At 38.5% G+C, this 20,780-nt stretch overlaps 1 protein-coding gene across 2 annotated transcripts in view; it reads right to left on the reverse strand.

The window, feature by feature from the left end:
* glra3 (glycine receptor alpha 3) overlaps nt 1–20,780 on the reverse strand; it is a 132,873-nt gene that overhangs the window by 11,575 nt on the left and 100,518 nt on the right. Inside the window, exons 6-9 of one of the 2 annotated variants that reach the window (XM_062981378.1) lie at nt 15,845–15,982; nt 14,031–14,245; nt 11,621–11,767; nt 5,428–5,523 (exon numbers count right to left, since the gene is read on the reverse strand). In XM_062981378.1, coding sequence (XP_062837448.1) covers nt 5,428–5,523; nt 11,621–11,767; nt 14,031–14,245; nt 15,845–15,982 — 596 coding nt within the window. The remainder of the gene's footprint in view (nt 1–5,427; nt 5,524–11,620; nt 11,768–14,030; nt 14,246–15,844; nt 15,983–20,780) is intronic. The other variant, XM_008107571.3, reaches the window with a different exon arrangement.

A 20,780-nucleotide genomic window follows, 5' to 3' on the forward strand; every position in this document is an offset into this window, starting at 1 on the left:
GTGGTTTGGATAACTCCAAAATTGCTTTGCTGCTTCTCAATCTATTTACTTCCATTCCAATCACAATTTTGCTATTCCAAGGTATTCATTGACACCTGCCTGTCTAAGAACTATTAAAACCAGACCTATGATGGTTGTAAGTATCATGAGAAAATTATATCAAATCACCTAGAAATAAATGTTCTTACAGTTGGACACTTTATGTTGTAGGACTGATCACTACATTAGCAGTATGTATATATAGATTTTTAGTTGCATATAACAAGAACAACATCTCTGTCAATAACTATGCTGTCCTGTGTCTTTGTTTTAAGATTGTTTAGAATAAAACAGGCATAGATGTGCTGATGCCAGATAGCACCCTTAAAGACAATCAAGATGTAAACTCTGAAAGTTAAATTGGCAAAGAAAACTACTGATTTGACTGATGACCATGAAAAATGTTTCAACTGGGACACTGTGGAAGATATATCTTAAAAAAGAGGGGAAAAAAACTCTAGCAGAAATCTTTAAATGAATATACAGAATGAGTTAGTCAATGTCTTTAAAAATCTGGGCTGAACTGCTGAGCTGCTGAATTTGCTGACCAAAAGGTCGGCAGTTCAAATCCGGGGAGTAGGGTGAGCTCTCGCTGTTAGCCCCAGCTGCTACCAATCTAGCAGTTTGAAAACATGCAAATGTGAGTAGATCAATAGGTACTGCTTCTGCGAGAAGGTAATGGTGCTCCATACAGTCATGTCAGCCACATGACCTTGGAGGTGTCTATGGACAACGCAGGCTCTTCAGCTTAGAAATGGAGATGAGCACCAATTCCCAGAGTCAGACACAAGTAGACTTAATACCAGGGACAAACCTTTACCTGTACCTAAGATCCTAATATACACTTTAGTTTTGCAACAGCTGTCATTTAGAACCAGCAGTTCTAAGTGCTGGAAAGACAAAATTTTAAGGGACATCACAGTGAGCTTTTCTTTAATCTCTTCACCCAAGTCACTTCTACATTGCCATTTAATGAAGTGGGTTTTTCATCAACCTACGTGCATCTGTACAATGTGTGCAGGCTGATGTGAATTAACCCAGGGAAAGATACTTAATGCAGCTGTGCTCCGAGTTAGAAAAACACAGGAAAGCTCTACAAAATTTGGATCTTTCCTTGTGGTAGGAGAGCGGGGAAAGTAATCTTGGTCCCCTGTGTGGAGGCTCACTCCTCCGAGGTTTCTATGCCGTCATGTGGCATGAACCAGAAAAGCAGAGGCTGCATACCATAAGGTAAGTGGATTTTCTTTCTGCTCCTGGGGAAAATTGGGGGTTCAGGGAGGGCGGAAACGAGGCCCATTCCCAGTCATGTCAAAGCAGCACAGGTGGGCTGTTGGGTTGGTGTCCTGCCACCAAGGCAACTCAGGCCCTCCTGCATTATGTGCCTGTACAGAACTGCCCTAACACTTCTCTATACCTAACATTGACTTCTGCTTCCTACCATTTCCTTTCATCTTGTGACATACTAAATAAATATTACCAAAAAAAAAAAACAAAACAAAACAAAAAAAGAGAGTCTTTTGCTTCTTTTCTCAGAGGAAAGTAGTCATGAAGGCTGAAATAGCCTCATCAATCAGGAGAAGATGAAACATAATTTTAGAAGAAGGAAGCATGTTTTACTAATCTAGTTCACAATTTTATATCATTTTATATAACATTTTAAATGAATCTGATATTGACAATTTCCACAAGATAATTTACCATATCCCTTTGTATGTAGTAGTTACATGGCAGAGGGCTATATTTTCCATGGGGCCCAGGTGTGCACATTTTTTTAAAAAATTGCATTCCTTATTCTATAGTTCAGCTTGATTGAAATAGTAAAGTGCCAAATATTCATGTTAATACACCAGTAGCAAAACCCGGCTTCTGCCTGTAGATGGAGCCAAACCTATTTGAAAACAAACAAACCCACAAATAAACCCAGTCTAGAAATTCACCAATGGCATTTCTAGATTGGATTTGCAGCCAACTTGACAAAGAAAAAGAAATGAAAAATGAACCAACATGAAGGAAATGAATAAACTGTGAGTTACTAACAAATAAAGGTGAATAACAAAATATGTTAGCAAGGTGTGAAGACATAATTCAAACTAAACCCTAAACCCCAAAGCTTGACAGTTTAATCTTGTGAAATAGCATTTTGCAGAAGTTAATATCAAGATATTATATCTAAAGCACCAGTAACTGAACATCCCACCTAGATTTGACTATGAGCGGCTGACATCCAGTAAGTTAGTGCAAAATAGAGTAGACAAATGCAGCAAAATGTAGATGAGTGAATTGAAATCAGGACTAAAAGATAATTTAGGCTTCTGTTAGTACATGGTTCAGAGACCATCAACAAGTATCAGGTGCTGTAGGCAATATTTCAGAGAAATATTCTTGTCTAACAAAACTCCATTAAATTCATGAGGTTGCCATAACTTGGACTTGGATGCACATACACAACACAGAAGCTGTGAAGATTGTTTTTTACACTAGGTCTCCCAGATGCCTCGAAACTCTCAAAATTCTGAGATAAATAGTATATATGCACTGTAGTGTGCATTTTAAGTTTTTTTCATAATATCTTAAAAGTAGCATTTTAGTGGGTGGTTTAATGCTTTTTAAATCTTCTGTATGCAATATAGTTTTAGACATTCAATATTAATTACTATTTAAGGTCACTTTGAGTCCCATTCAAGAGAGAAGACGGATATAAGTCAAACAAACAAACAAACAAAATAATGGGGAGAGGGAATAAAAAGAAGAGCATCTAAGGTTACAAAAACACTTCCTTGATTGTTGAATCTTTATCTATTTTGGAGGTACCACTGCTGCAAATCAGTTATGAAATGCAATGTGGAAATGTTACAAACATGCTGTTTGTACATTACTTCCATTGCATTTTATAAAATAAAATTCTGAATAACGGAGCCATCTGTCCATGAGTCTCCTTGTGGAAAGAAAAAGTGTGTCATAAACAAGCATAACAACAACAACAACAACAACAACAACGATTCATGTAGCTCACAAAACCATCAACAGGTAGTTCAACAAGTTACCCTTACACATTCCAAAACTGCAGGAGCCTTTCAGCTGGACTTTGACTTTTGGCTCTCATTCTCTATGATGCCCAAAGCAAGCAGGGGTTAGTATATGTACCTCCTCAATGGATTGTCACCTTGTGGTGAAGGGGCTTGCTTGTTGCAATGAACCTGTGGGCATAACCACTGGAGTCATGCACGCCCGGGGGGAGCACAGGGGAGATTCCGGACTGAGCACAATTCAAAGACCTCATTGGTGGATCATGCAGAAGATAACATGGTATATGTTACAAGGACTGTGAAGGCAGAAGAAGACTGCAACAGACTGAGAAGCCACCATTGTCGCGTTAATCACGTCACTGGTTGGGATCCTCACTCTGAAAACTGTGTGTTGATCAGTTGTGAACCAACTCCACACATTTAAAAAAAACTCACTCAAAGGCATATTCAAAGAACCATCACACTCAGACAACGAGGGATTGCCTAAGTAAGCATTTGTTTCATGCTTCCTAGGGAGACTGCTGTAAAATCCTCTTGAAATACTTACTTAAATATTTCTACAGCAAAGGACTGTGGCAGCTCATTTTCCAAGCAAGGGAGTGTATTCTGGTGTGGGGCAAACTGCTTTGATGTGCAAGCTGGGCGACATTTATTGAAAAGTGGCATTTCTAAAACTGACATAATCAACTTCACTCTACAAATAAGAAGACTGAGACTCGGAAGGGCAGCTATGAAGGACCTAGGCAAGATTTTCAAGTGCAAAGATATGTCATTAAATACCAGAGTCAGAGTCATCATCCATGCCATAATATTTCTGATTTCTATATATGCTTGATAAAAATGGACAGAGGGGAAAATTTACAGGAAGAAAATGAACACATTTGAAATGTGGTGCTGGAGGAGAATTCTATTGATACCCTGACCTGCTAAAAATGGATACCAGAGTAAATCACTAGAAGCTGACTAAACTAAGATTATCATATCATTTGGATATATCGAGAGATGAATGACTTATTGGAAAAGATGATAATGTTTTGTAAAGTGAAAGAAAAAGAGGAAGATGGCATTATCTGTGGATTGATTGATTCAGTCAAGGAAGCCAAAGTCCTGAGATTGTAAGACCTGAGCATGGCAGCTGACGACTGGGACTGTTAGAAGTTTCTTGTTTATAGGGGCACAACAAGTCTAAGTGGGCTGGAGGCAAATAGCAACAAATGATAACAAATCTAATTATCCCCAGGAATGCAGCTGTGACTTGACAACATTTTACATTGGTCATCTGCAGTCTATATTCATGTTCCAGTTCAATATTTCCATGATATTGAAGTGGAACAGCAACTTTGAATGAATGCAAAGTAGAAAAAGTTGCATTTATGAGCTCTGGGCATGAAATACATTCTAATTTTTACTTGACTGGGAAAATGCAGGGGAGGTCTTGGTACTACTCTAATGTTGTATTAGCATAGGAACTCATAATTTCCTTTTTTCTTTTGTATTTCATTTTTAGTGTGAGCCAATGTGATATGGTGGTTTAAGTGTAGGACTATGACTCTGGAGACCAGAGTTTGAGTCCCTACTCAGCCATGAAAGCCCACTGGGTGACTTTCAGCAAGTTACACTCTTTCAACCTCAAAAGATGGAGTTCCCGGTGCTGGCAGGACTGATGACTTTAAGGTTGGGTTGCTGACCTGAAGGTTTCCGGTTTGAATCCAACCCAGGGAGAGTGTGGGTGAGCTCCCTCTCTCAGCTCCAGCTCCATGCGGGGACATGAGAGAAGCCTCCCACAAAGATGGTAAAAACATCAAAACATACGGGCATCCCCTGGGCAACATCCTTGCAGACGGCCAATTCTCTCACACCAGAAGCAACTTGCACTTTCTCAAGTCACTCCTGACATTTTTAAAAAAATCTCAAAAGATGGTAAAGACAAACTCCTTCCAAAAAAACTTGCCAAGGAAACCCCACTTTAAGATGTCCATGAGTTGCAAATAACTTGAAGATGGAAGTGACCAACACCACGACAAACATATAGTGCTTTGTTAGAAGTATTTAAGAGAATGACTTTTTATATGTATTGAAATATAGTCCTATATATTTAAGCACTCTCAGGAATTAAGGCATAAGATTGCAGACTTAATGCACCTTTGCTATTGAAGAGACACCAATATAAATTGTATAAGACAAAGTAACACTCATCAAGTTTTGATTATGAAGCAAGGATGTGCCTTTCGAGAAACCACATAGAAGTCATATGGAACTGAACAGAGTTCACATGGAAAGACATTAGTTCAGACAAATGGACTGGGCTGTAGTTAATGACTGGATATCATGTTATGACAAATGGGACATCTACATAGTTTACCCTTAAATTTATATTGTAGATTTGAGCCAAAGATCCGTCTATGAGTTCTGCACTTCTCAAGCCATTGCTACGCCGCAATGATTCATTTCCATCAAGCTTTCCATCAAAATGGAAGGTGGGCCACAAAAAAATAAATATAAGGAGACGAAAGAAAAGAAAAGGGGAAAAGAACATATGATTATTGAAAGAAAATAAAACAAAAAGATGTAGTCAGCCTAGTGAACCAGCTGATTACAGTCTCTAAAGGATGTCACACTGTGACTTCAGTGAAAAAACTAAAGGCATCTGAAAAGTAAATAAAGAGTATTAAAATATAGCCTTAGTACACAGCACAAAATTAGTATGCATGCTTGCTTCTTTTAGGCTGGAAATGTCAACAAGCAAAGCAATATCCATATGTATCAATTATTTATGATGTATCTCCAACTTGTTCTCTGCACTTTCTTGTAAGAGCTTTATAAAGGGCAAAATAGGTTTAAATTTTAGATGTAGCCATCATAAATTTCTTTAGATTTCATCCAGTAAGTATGAATTTATTAACAATGAGTTATGGAATGATTTTTTTACAGTGTGTCTCCCCTTCAAAAGGAATGCTGCTTGGAACTGTTTTTTTAAAATGTTTTTTTCTTCATGTTTACATTATTGATAATCCTTGAAAATGCCTTACAATATTTCTTCTTGTTGCAATAATGACAGGAACATGCTCTTAAGCCAGTGAGGAATAAGGAAATACGTTATCTATCCATGTTTTTATTGAAGTTTGTAGCCAGGGTCAATTTTAGTTTGTATTTATTTATGACATTTATATCCCACCCTTCTCACCCCGAAGGAGACTCAGAGCAGCTTACAAGTCATATGGACATACAATATATTATATTATTAGCATAGCACAATATTAGTATCATATATTACTATATTGTACTATATTACTATACTGAAATATTATTAATAATATTACATATAATATATTATTATTACAGTAGAGTACCGGTTATCCGACTTCTGGTTATCCGACAGTCCGTATTATCCGATATGCCGGCTGCCTGGCCTAGGGTGCTTGCTGGAGGGATGAGACGCGGCTGGCGCAGACTTTTCCCTCCTTGCAAGCACCCAGCGCTTGGAGAGACCCACTGTGTGTTGCTAGGCAGCAACACACAGAGGGCTTCTCTAAGCCGGTTGCTTGCAGAGAGGGAAAAGTCTCATCCCTCTGGCAAGCACCTGGCACTTTGGAGAAGCCCACTGCATGTTGCTAAGCAGCAACACAGAGCAGGCTTCTCTAAGCCAGTTGCTTGCCAGAAGGGAAAAGTTTCATCCCCAGGACAAGCACTGTACTTGGAAAAGCCTCCTGCGCATTGCTGCCTAGAGAAACAGCTGTTTTTCTAGGCAGCAGTGAGCCTTTCCAAACCGGTTGCTTGCTGGGAGGAAGGAGGCTTTTCCCTCCTGGCAAGCACTCGGCTTGCTGGGAGGAATAAGAGGGCCCCCCTATCATCCAGCAGTTTTAGTTATCCAACTTTCAGCCTGCCCATTTATGTCGGATAACCAGAAATCTACTGTATAGTGTATTAGTATTAGTATTATATTGTATTACATTATAATGATCAATATTATATGTACATACAATATATTATATGATTAACATAGCACAATATTAGCATTGTATGTTACTATATTATACTAGACCACTATACTGCAATATTATTAGTAATATTACATGTAACATATAAATTATTATATTGTGTTAGTATTAGTATTATATTGTATTGCATTATAATATTATATAATATCAATATTATATGTGTGTACACTATATTATATTATTAGCATACTACAATATTAGTATTACAGTAGAGTCTCACTTATCCAACACTCGCTTATCCAACGTTCTGGATTATCCAACGCATTTTTGTAGTCAATGTTTTCAATACATCGTGATATTTTGGTGCTAAATTCGTAAATACAGTAATTACTACATAGCATTACTGTGTATTGAACTACTTTTTCCTCTAAAATTTGTTGTATAACATGATGTTTTGGTGCTTAATTTGTAAAATCATAACATAATTTGATGTTTAATAGGCTTTTTCTCAATCTCTCCTTATTATCCAACATATTCGCTTATCCAACATTCTGCCGGCCTGTTTACGTTGGATAAGCGAGACTCTACTGTATATATTACTAAATTGTTGCTGGGAGGAGGGACTTCCAACTGATGACACAGGAGACATGATGGAAATATATAATGTATATCTGAAATTAACCTTCACTGTGAATCAGACATGGAATAATCCAAAGTAAATTTAAAGGTCAAGCATATCTCTATCAAGGTATGATTTACTGAGGGGAAAAAGAAATCTAAAAATCATGAATGATATCTCTTGCAGTGATGTACAGAGCTGTTCCACTAGAAGAGTGTCCAAAAATTATAAAATAAGGATGTTATCTCATTTTTTATTTTAAAAAATCAATGCTGTGCTTACTATCTCACTCTAAAAACAGAAGAGAAATATGACATGTAGAAACAAGTATCTTTGAGTCATTCATACATTCATTTTATTTCTTGATCTCTACTCATTTCCTGGTTAGGCTCTTTTATTCTAGTTACAGATCAAGAAAATGCAAATCAAAGTCTTAAGCTAGAGAAAACTATTTAGCTACCGTCAGATGGTTCATAAAGTAAGCACTAAGCTTTATAATTATCTAAGGGCACAGGGAATATGCAAAGCCAAGTTGTATATTGCAGGGAGTTAATGAAATCCAGCTGCTTGGTCTGATTTGCTAAAGAGAAAATCAATTGCTATTAAAAATGAAATCACACAAATTATTTTTTTTTTGTGTTGCATTATTATTTTCTTACAAACGTACTTCAGCATGATATAGTTTCTCACTCGTATGGATTCTGGCACACTCTCATCTAGATCATTAGAAGTTATCAAGTAGTGTTGTTAAATCCTCTGACTAGGTCATCTGCAAAAGCATAAGCTTATAAACCATCTGTGTAAACATGCATATAAATTTGTATCCTATCTTGTAATAAAAAGACTATTGGCAATTAACTTTTTTTGAAATGGATGACATCTGCTATTATAACAGAAAAGGCTCTATGAAACAGTGATTCTCAAGCACGCTGTATCTTAAATATGCTTTGGGAGAAGGATGAATTTCAGACTTAATACATAAGTTTCACTCGTCATCCAATAAATACCTGATACAGGCCTCAGTTTGGGCTACATTGCTCACCACCCATAAGAAGTTAATGGCTTATGAAAAAACACTATAGCTCTTCCATTCCATAGCCTAGCCACCATCATGCCATTATTGATCTCATCCCTGCTTTCTCCATTCACCTTAGGGCTTTTAAATGCTATGCTCCAGAAAGCTCTGCATTCTCCCAGCCACAGTAAAAATAGAAACTATGGGTGGAAGGAGAAGAATAAAAGATATAGAACAAAATTGTGAAACAGAAACTGAAATGAGAAACTGAGTCTCAAACTGGAACTTTAAAGAAACAAAACAAAACTGTAATGATAACTACTGTGCAACCCTCTCTTTCAGATATATATGGACAGATATTACAGAGCATGATACGAACAATGGACACTAGAATCTTTTTAAGCAGGAAAAACACATTTGAGTCGTCATCTTCCATCTGATTGATGCCAAGTGTCCTTTCTGCCTATAGTTTAAAGACCTGCTTCCTTTATAGGAGGAGAATTACAGTGTTCCCTCACTTACCACGGGGGTTACGTTCCAGGACCACCCGTAATAAGTGAAAATCCGTGAAATAGGGACACTATATTTATTTTAATATTTATACTTTATATTTACTAGCTAGGTGGCCTTTCTCTCCTTTACAAGCCCGTTTTGCACTGTAGTTGTTTTAGTTTGGTGAGGTGGGCAACAATTTTGTAGAGAAGGCTGTAAACCCGCAACTCCCAGGCCAGTGAAGCCTTCCCGGAAGAAGGGGCAGGGCGAGAGCGCATGTGCGAAAGGCGCTGCCACAGCCTAATCCTCCGTGAGTTGCTTTATGTTGTTTAATTGGTTAGTTTGATAGATAGATACCACTTTTGATTGGATAACATTAAGGTTCAAGGCATTCTGAGAGTGCCTTGGACCACAACCCCCCCCCCCCCCCCGCAAAACAGCAGGGAGTGAAAAGTGAACCGCGAAGTAGTGAGGCAACACTGTATCCCCTGCCTTGCTTTGAAAGTAGCACATATGCTCAAACTCAATTCATTATGAAACAGTTAAAAGATTAATTCATCTCAAGTCTGCAAATCAAAATCTGGCATCGACTTAAAATACTTGCAGTCTCTAATTGATCTGAAATGATTTTTTCTTTGCTTCTTCCTCACACACATACAAGGCTTTTGATGTCATTGATCATGATATCCTTCTGGGTCAGCTCTTCAGTATGGGACTGGGTGGCACTGTTCTGCAGTGGCTCCGGTCCTTCCTGGAGTGCCGTACCCAAATGGTGGAGCTGGGGGGCTCCTGTTTGACTCCCTGACAGCTGGCCTGTGCGGTCCCTCAGGGTTCAGTTTTGTCCCCCATGATGTTTAACATTTACATGAAACTGCTGGGAGATATCATCCGGAGCTTTGGAGTTCGGTGTCAAATTTACACCAATGACACCCAACTCTACTACTCCTTTCTACCAAATGCCAAGGATGCCATCCTACCCCTAAACTGGTGCCTGTCACCAGTGATGGACTAGATGAGGGCTAATAAGTTGAGGGTAAATCCAGACAAAACAGAGGTTCAATCAGAAGGCAGATTGGGGTGTGGAGTTTCAGCCTGTGCTGGATGGGGTCACATTCCGCCTGAAGACACAGGTTCACAGTCTGAGGGTGATCCTGGACTCATTGCTGACCCTAGAACCCCAGGTGTCAGCGATGGCCAAGACTGCTTTCATGCAATTAAAATTTGCGCACCAGCTGCACCCATATCTTGAGATGCCAGAATTGGCCAGGGTAGTCCATGCCCTGGTTGCTTCCTGTTAAAACTATTGCAACATTCTCTACATGGGGCTGGCTTTGAAGATAGTTTGGAAGTTGCAACTGGTTCAGAAATTGACAGCCAGGTTACTAACTGGAGCGCCGTATAGGGAGAGAACCACTCCCATGTTACGGCAGCTCCACTGGCTGCTGGTCTACTTCTGGGCTAAATACAAAGTGCTGGTCATATAAAGCCTTTAATGGTTTGGACCCAGATTATTTGAAAAACTGGATCTCCATTTACAAACCAGCACAAGCTGTGATTTGCAGAGGAGGCCCTTCTCTTGAGTGTGGTTGGTGGGAACGAGAGAGAGGGGCCTTCTCCGTGGCCGTGCTCCACCTCTGGAACTCTCTTCCTAAAGAACTAAAAATGCCCCCTCACCTTCAAAAAACAGTTAAAGACCTACTTATGTAACTTAGCTTATGGAGAGGAGAAGGATTAGTATATTTCATACACAGCCTCGCTCTAACATCGGATATCTACCTCGCTTGTTGATGTGATTCACTATACCATGCTTTTAATGTATTGTGTTTTAACTGATTTGATTTCTTGTGTTATGTTATGTTTTTTAGTTTATCTTTGCTTAATTCCGGTTGTTTTACTAGCTATATTGAGGTTTTTTTGTTTTATTTCCTTTTGATTGTTGTTTGCTTACCATGGTATTGAATGTTTGCCATTTCTGTTATATTTTTGGAAACCGCCCAAGTCCCTCTGGGAAGAGAGGGCAGGTTATAAATAAATAAAGTTTATTATTATAATTTTGTCACTTAAAAACAAACAAATAATAAAATCAAAATTCCTCTGTCATTGCTTTTTAAAAAGCTTATAAAAACTCTAAATGTACTACAGAAGCTTTCCAATGGACCAAAGCAGGAAATTATTTTAACACACCTCCTACCACAATCTTCTGTCATAAAGGGTCAATATGCTTGTATTCTCTGAGGGAGAAATTAAACTCTGTGCAGAAAGCTTCTGCATGGCTCTCCACTCAAATCCCTTTTTAATCCTGACTGTGAAGGTTTCAGTGGGATTTGTGAATTACAGAGGCCTTGTGCTGACCTCATGTAAATGAGAGAATGTCATCCTGTGTTGACATGTTATTTGTACAGCCACTTTTTCAATAGAATCCCATCGTTACAGGGTTGGCAGGCCCCCCTCCCCCTTCTGCATTTTTCTAACTTAGGCTTAACATATTTACCTTGTTCTTCTTCCTCTTTCGATGAAATCTCAAAAGTTCTTTATGTTGTCTTGACACAAAGTTTACAGCTGCATACTCCAGAAGTGCCGAGAATACAAAAAGCAGGCAAACAGCCATCCATATGTCAATAGCCTTGACGTATGATACCTATAGATAGCACAGAATAGAAAACTGCTGGTATTAGAAACACAGATGGAAAGTTTAGTGTCTCCAAGTGTCAAGGGAAAACAAATGTATTTCTTCACACCAGAGTAGAAACTAGCTGTATAAAAGGGGCAAAGGACAAATCTATATGTCTACAAAAAATCATGCTTTATGAAAAAGACTTAACCAAAGAGCACTTCCCTAAAACTAGCTGTGCTATTAAATGTAAAATGTTTAAGATGAAATACAGCATCGCAAAACACAGTGTTCACACTGATATTGCAAGTGGAAAAGCAAGTGCTAATCTACAAAACCCAGGCTATTTTCCTATGTTTTGCACTTCATAAAAATATCTTTTTTTGCTCAAGTATGGATATGCTCTCAGCTTGGGCAAATTGTGAATTGAATCCTAACAGAACGAACTCAAGAAAGTGCATAGAAAGTAATGTTTACAACTCTTTGACTTTAACCTATAAAACCCATCTCCAGATGTGATGGCCCATTATGAACTATGTCAGATGGGGCATGAGATGAATAAGAGGGAAAAGAGGAGAACATTGCTGCCAAAGATATCTTTAAATTCTCAGTATTGGAGCCTGATTTATGGCTATTTTTAATTTCCTCTTGAAATTTGCTTTTCTCCATTTCACATTGTTCACATGTGTCCACCATCCTTTCAGTTTAGGAAAGATTGTTCTCCAGATTTACTATAGCCAATGAGTTCAAATGTTATCATAAAGAGGGGAAAAGCCCAAATTAAATACAAGACTTGCATCAGGATTTTGTGTCATGGACTATGCATTTTATTTTTAAATGTGCGTCTGAACGGGAAAAACTCAGCTATTCCTGAACATATTTTCTAGATTTTAAGATATCACATTTTGCCATAACAGGGAAGACTTTAAGAAGAGAGGACTATTGGACTGTGACTTCACTTTTTGAGATTTTAAATCTCTATGCAAAGTTTATCGCTTTCATTTGAATTATAATTAGCTAATAGAGGGAGTTCCTGAGAAATGCAATGTTCTCTGTCTAAGAAGGAAGCCGTTAGCCTTATGCAATACAAGGACAACCTGGATCCCAAGATAAATCGCATTTAATGGATTTGAAATTTTATTAACTGTCTTTCACTGCCCTTTGTCCCTGGTCCCTACTTACCAAGAAGGTAAGTGGCCATTTCTATTATGAGATTCCTCCAAAACAACTGAATTACAATGGAAATAACATCTAAAACAAGTTGTAGTCCTGTATCTCTAACATCATCACCTTTCTTCTCCTGTATGATTTTTAAAACCATCTTTTGCATGATGAAGAAGCCAGTGGAGCTTCTAAATCTTGCAGGATGTACTTTGCATATTTTGATTGTCCAATGGGGGATTGGGGCTCACTGCCATATCCCTAACATACCCCATTCTGGACTGGAGTTCTAATTTGTAAAAGAGCCACATAGGAATGGCTAGGATAGTTGGAGGAGGTCAGAAGGAGGAGTCAGAGAGAAGATCTCCCCTCCAGGGTTGGAGCTTTGCTTAAAATCTTGGAGGAAAATCTTTCCTGTGGCCTCAAGAAGTTCTCCTTGGCATCATAAAATTTCCCTCTAAAATAAAAACATAAAAAAGAAAATTGTGTTATGTGCCAAAGTGAAATATTCAATCCCAAAAATATTTCTCCATTAAAAAAAACTATTATAAAGATGGTGCTGATATTCATGGTTTGCTTATGATGTTCACAAGAATCCATCATGAGATAGCCAATGGTGATGTGAATTTGCTCTTTCTCCATAGTTCTTACTACTGGAGGAAGACCAAAACATGTGGTAACTATTGTGAAACATGAAGATCAGCTTTCTGTTTGCCTCAGGGAGGAAGCATCTCAGGAAATCTGTAAAATCTTCCTCAATAACCAAAGGCATTTATGGGACAGTTAACAGAATTATATTTTAAAAGGCAGTTTTGTTTCTAAAAGTTAAAATCTGTCATGAAAAAGATACTTCTAAGTGATACTAAGTGATCAGGAGGATAGGTAGTAGAGAAGAAAGCATGACAATAAATAATTGTCCTATATTTATGAGATTTTACAATGGTAATAAAGATTTCTATTATGCATTTGGCAAAGTCCAAATCACAAAAGTAATTAGCCTGATTAAAAAGGTGAAGAGAACCTCTTTTACCTTTCCTCCTTCAATCAGTTCTGGTATACATATCTTATAAGGAACACATATTTAACCAAAATTAAAATTAAAATGCACAAAGTCTAATAGCTTGCATACCTTTGGGAGTGAAGCCCGCGACCCTGAACTCTGTGTTGTCATAGTAAGTACAGTTGTTATACCTAGAGCAACTCTGGCTGGAGCTGCATCCATATTGATCCAAAATGACACCCAGGATAATATGACAATCAAGAGGCTTGGTATGTACATTTGAATGAGGTAATAACCCATCTGTCTTTCGAGGTGGAATCGAACTTCAATACATGTAAACTTGCCTGTTTACAATAGAGAAGAACTGTTAATGGAATTAGCATTGTTTGTCTTTACCAAGCAGTGCTTCATGAAGTTACAGAGTGATTTCAAGCAGTTTTCTATTTCTAGCCAATTATGGAAATGCTTGAAGTGTACCAACTTCTATTGACTTGCTTATTGCTTACTTATTTAATGATTAAAGAAGTTATTTAATGTTTTCATTTAATAGCATTCTGTCCTGCTATGCAAGAATTTATCTTTTTAGTGGCAGTTTAAAAACCAAGTGATAAACAAAAATATAATAAAAATTACATAGAGACAGCTAGTATTTCTCATTTTAGTGAGTTAGAAATAACATCTAAGACAAGACAGAGGCCTGTGACTCTAAAATTGTCATTTTTCTTCTTCTGTATGATTTTTTATATCTTTGCCTGATGAAGAAGTCAATGAAGTTTCAAAGCTTGTGTGATGTATTTTCTGAATTTTAGTTGGTGAAAAAAGTATCATTCTTTTGTGGATTTCAATACAATGAATCAAAGGAGCTCTCTAAGGTGTTCAATCATATACATAAATTTTGTTCAGTATAATGGATAGTTTCTTTAAAGTTTGAGGAAAAATTCAGACTAAGACGTATGCTAGATTTACCCCAGATTTGCAACCACAAAATCAAATAAACAGACATTTATTTCTCTTAAACATAGTGTTATCATATTTTGACTACTACTTGAGGGTGGCTATAATGATATCCAGGGCCGGCCCCACCATAAAGGCCAGTGACGCCGCCGCCTCGGGCGCAGGTCCCAGGGGGCGCCGTCAGGCTGGGAGGGAGTGCCCCGCCGCCCGACCAGTGCGCCCTGGCCTTGTGGCTCCCTCTTTCGCCGCCCGGGGAGGGGAGGAGGGATCGCCTCCTTCCCTCCCCGGGCGGCGAAGCCTGCTTCGGCGAAGCCTGCTTCTTTCGCCGCCCGGGGAGGGGAGGAGGGATCGCCTCCTTCCCTCCCCGGGCGGCGAAGCCTGCTTCTTTCGCCGCCCGGGGAGGGGAGGAGGGATCGCCTCCTTCCCTCCCCGGGCGGCGAAGCCTGTTTCTTTCGCCGCCCGGGGAGGGGAGGAGGGATTGCCTGCTTCTTTCGCCGCCCGGGTAGGGGAGGAGGCGATCCCTCCTCCCCTCCCCGGGCGGCGAAGCCTCCCTCTTTCCAACCCTGGCCGCGCCTCCCACGCTGCGTGGGAGGCGGGGCCAGGGCGAATAGCATGGGAGGCGGGGCCAACCCTGGCCCCGCCTTCCACCCAGCGTGCCCTGGCCCCGCCTCCCACGCAGCGTGGGAGGCGGGGCCAGGGCATGCTGGTTGGGAGGCGGGGCCAGGGCGCAGGAGGCGGGGCCGGCGGGGGGCGCTTTTCAGCGCCCCCGCTTAATATTTAAATTTATCTCCGACCGGCCCTGATGATATCCATGCACCTCATTTTAAGTGCCTTAAAATAAACATCCAGTATGAAACCCCATTTGCTTCCACAGGTTACTGCTGCTCTATAGTTATATCTTTTGGATATGTTACTGAATAATTCTACGATTAACAGTAAAGAGTCTCAGATGTTCCTTTGATTATCAATATACTAAATATATCCCTTACCTGTGTTATAATGTTTGGTGCAGTAAACCAAATCTTTATCTTCTTTCAGCAGGAACTGTGGCAAAGTGAGTCCATCTGCTACTTGTACAGCACCATTTTCTTGCCATTCAAAAATAAGATCATTCATTGTATATCCAACTAGGAAAAAAAACATTATGTTGAATGAAAAACATATATAATTTAAATACCTAAGGTAATCAGAGGATAAATAAGGTCAGAATACATCATGGTCCAGAACAGACATTCATTGTCAAACATAGACATCTGTGCATTTCAGAAATGTCTCTTAAGAAAGCCTAGAAGTTTGGCTTTATTATGAATCAATATTTATGACGTTCTGATGTGGCAGAAAAATATGGTAACAACCATATCCTATAGTGGCGTATATTCTGGTTATAACCGGATGAAGTCAAAGGTAATTAATATCACTATCCCAAACCAAGAATATCGATATTGTACAATCACACTGTGCTATACAAAACTATCCCAAACCACCACTATCAATATTGTACAATCACATTGTGCTATACAGAATGAGGATATAATTGCAGTTAGATTCATGATCATTTGGGCATCTAGCATTCTGATCACATTTGGGCCAAATTGAGCCAACAATCTTTACAGTTTAATATTTACAGGAATGTGCCCAAAATTTGAATCCTGATTTCATAGTTCCACAAACACCATCTGTTTGTTAATTATCTTCTTAGCAATTAACAATCCACTTTCCCATAAAAGTTTCTTAACTTAATAAAATTCAATATTCTCAAGACTGATACACACACACACACAAACACCAGAGGAAATCTTGTATCTTTTAAACATTACTGTGCTATATTTCTTTTCAGAACATTCTTAAACCATTGTCAACAGCCCTTACTTTCTCAATTTTAGTTCAGAGAAATAAGGCAACTCACTGAGGGCCCTTCTACACATGCTATAAACCTTGGAAGTAACTGGGTTAAAAGGGTGTGATAAATTATGTTTAGCCAAAGTGCAAGAGAGATCTGATTAAGAGGCAAAATACACATATTAAAAAGGTGCACTTTTGCATGACTGTATATCCCTGCAGTCAGGAAAAAAAAACATGTGCTTTCCTTCCCTCCCCCCTATGTAGACTGCTTCAGTACACGAGCACTTTTCAAAACCCCAAAAAAGTTGATTGAGCTGTCAGACAGATACACAGGTGGTTCAAGGGAAGCACAAATGGAAAGCAAGTAGAACTCTCTGAAAATCTTTATTTTACACTTTATATTTTAAAGTGAAGTTGAATTAAGAATTGAGGAGGAGAGAGATCAGATAGAAGTTTTTAAAAAATAATATTCCCTCCATTATGTGCTGGACCTCATATGTACACATGCACATGTGCTTATATTTATATTAAGATATTCACATATGCACATATACAATCTAGCACATAACAGAGTGAATTTTTTTTAAAAAAAATCTGCCAGATGTCCTTATCCATCCTCCATCTTGGTCCATTTCAAAATAAGACTGCGAGGACACCAGGGGCCATATCCCAAGTCTGACAGATCTGTGTGCGAACCCACTTTTAAAGCATGGATTTTGGTGCTGTCTGGAAGCGCCCTGAGGTTCCAATTGGAAGAACTCCTTTCATTTTCAAATTAGATAATTAAAGTAAGGAATTTCATATGGCCAGTATCCATTAAAAGCTTACTCAGACAGCTGAGCCGATGTTGTTTCCAAGACTCACTTATTGCTCAATTAATTTCTAACCATTGCAGATTCTGAAATCTTTGCAAGGAGAATACGTTCCAGAGTATGTGTGAGTGATCTCATGCTCTCTAGTTATCCAGATACATTTTTTTTCTGGATGAAACTTACCTTCTAACAATTTCATTTTGCTGCTTAAGCATTCTCTATTGTAGAGCTAGTGCAGGGACATCAATCTATCCTCACCCCAGAAGTCATGATAGTTCCTAGTTTTTAGTAGAAGCAGGACTTCTGGGTCTTTAATTTTTTTTAAATGCCACTCAAATTCAAGCCATCTCAATATACTTTTGATTACAAAAGGGTAGCCCCTCATAACAATACATCATTAGTGGAAAAAATCTACTCTCCTTCAAGCTACTATAGACAATGCAGCTAAACATAATGGGGAAGGGACAGTGCAAGGAGGAATGCAGTTAAAATCTGAGGGAATAGGTGAGTGGTGTCAGGTTATACCATATTCTAGTGTGCTGATACACTAGCAGATTCCACCTGAACATTAGGAAGAACTTCCTGTTCAATAGTGGAACTCTACCTTGGAGTGTGGTGGAAGTTTCTTCCTTGGAAGCTTTTAAACAGAGACTGGATGGCTATCTCTTAGGGGTGCATTGATTGTGTTTTCCTGCATGGCAGGGAGTTGGACTAGATGGCAATAATAATAATAATAATAATAATAATAATAATAATAATAATTTGTATATCACCCTATCTCCCCAAAGGGACTGAGGGCGGTTTCCAATATGTACTGCAAACATTCAATTGCTGGAAAGAAAACCATATAGTCAATACATCGAAATAGACGCATTCAACAATATAACACAACCTAATTAACTTAAGAAACAAAATATCATCCTAAAATTCCAAAAACCTATGTGTCTCCTCCAGCTCTATGATTTTATGATTCTATGATCTTTGCTCATCAAAAATGTCTGGGCGGTTCAACCCTGTGAGCTCTTGCTGAGTTATAACTGTTGAGTGAACAACTACCCTCAACAATCTACACTGCTGTTTGTCCATTCCTACTAGCCCTGTGCAAACAGCTGGAAGTCAGGGAACAAGCAAACTGTGCAGCTAGGGATGATATAAAAGCCAATAGCACTTAATGTTGTTCTCCCTCATAACCTAGAACCTGCCTCATTCAAAATTCCATTACTGAGAGAAATCTCAACAGACAACATTTCCCTGCATGATGTTTAGAGGGCTATTTCTTTCATTTCACATGCTGATTGAAAAAGACAGCCTCAGTGAAAGTTCAGGAATAAGATTTGTTAAATCCAGATTCTAATTAAGCCCTAGATACTAACATTAAATTTGGATACCACTGATCTATGAAACGGGCTCTTTTCTATTGTGTTGTTTAGAGGTTCAGAATATAATATTCCTTTCTTCCTTCACTGATTTTCATTTTAAAATAAAATCAAGGTGTTATATAAACTATCTAATCACAACATTATTTTAAAAACATAACTATGATTAAAAGTCAAAATATTATCTTGTGCATCATTTATCTGGAATTCAAAAATCTGAAATACTTCGAAATCCAAAACTGTCCACATGAGTGGCGGAGATAGAGACACCTTTGCTTCTGAATGGTTCCATGTACATAAACCATGTTTCATGTACAAAATTGTTACAAATATTATATACAATTAACCTTAGGCTATGTGTATAAGGCATATATAAAAGTTAAATTAATTTATGGTTTAGACTTGGATCCCACATCCAAGATATTTTAAATATGCTAAAATGCAAATATAGGTATTCCAACATTTGAAAAAAAAATCCAGAATACTTCTGAACCCAATAATTTCAGATAAGGGAAAAGAGAACCTGCATATATAGACGGAGGGGATATGATTATTGCAGTATTATGAGTTTGTGTTCTTATCAATCAGAACAGCAGTATTAAAATCAATTTTTTGCACATGTATACATCTTCCTGCTATACTTTTAAATGTACATCAACCTATTACAAATCAATACAGGAAGCTTTCAGAGAGAGATCTACAGATGCATATCTTGTATCACACCTTATACACATTCAGACGAAAGCCAGCTGTGTGTAAAAGAAATTAACATTTGAAGCATGTAGATTATAGCCAGGAGAAAAATCTCCTATATGCAACTCATTGAACTGACAAGAAACAACTGCTGTGTCAAAATGGATTTTCCCAAATGAGATTCATTCATTTAATATGTATTTTAATTGTAATTAACTGCCATGACCACTAATTCATTCTCTGAAAGAATTCATTTCAATGAGAGAGAAAAAATATGATAATTGCTATTTTTTTCTATTTTATCCACAAACCGATTATTTTTCATGATTCAGGACATCTTGGCACTCTGCTGTCTAATGGCTATATTTCAAAATCACAAAGAAAATTTGAGACCTCCAAAGCCGGAGACAAATATACATTATTCCAAAATTGTAGCTCAGTTTAGTTAGAATGACTTACTCCTAAGACATGCACCATACCAAAATGTACAAAGCCTATAGACTTTGGAGCTCACTATATGCATCTAAGTCAACACAACAGGGATTTGTGACAAGATTTGTTCAGAGAAGGTTCACTAGGGCTGAGAGAGTGTAACTTATCCAAGGTTACCCAATGGTATTCCATGGTTGAGCAAACAAGTACCACACCCTTCCCTAGCCTATCCAAAGCTTGCACACACACACACACACACACACACACACACACACACACACACACAGAGGCTGTGCAAAACTTCATTTGTGCCTTGTTTGTCATATCTATTTTGTAAGACATGATATTCAGAAGTGGGAGGGATACCCATGCAAAAAAACATAAGATTCGAAATACCGACTTTTCAGAAGAGTTATGTAAGTCTCGTAAGTAGCTCCAGGTCCCCATCGTGGGTGCCACTTCTTCCCCAAAACAGCTGGATTAGGTTTCCCCAAAAGGCCCTGAGAAGGATGGTGTGGCTGGAGTGAAAGGAAAAGCCCCACTCTTTCCCAAAGGGGGTGGGGAGGGGGGGATGCCAGGCTGGATGACTGGGCAGGGAAGATGTCCCTCTGAAACATGACCAGCCAGAGAGAGAGACAGGCAGAGACCACATTCACATTGAGGCTTTAACGCAGGCACCTTCGATATTCTGAAATGAGTAGTATTTTGGAAAATGTAGTTTACGGTGGGGCCTTTTGAATTCTCTGGCACAGGGGTCCTTGTCTTCCCAA

This window comes from Anolis carolinensis, chromosome 5, assembly GCF_035594765.1.
Source record: "Anolis carolinensis isolate JA03-04 chromosome 5, rAnoCar3.1.pri, whole genome shotgun sequence".
NCBI lineage: Eukaryota > Metazoa > Chordata > Lepidosauria > Squamata > Dactyloidae > Anolis > Anolis carolinensis.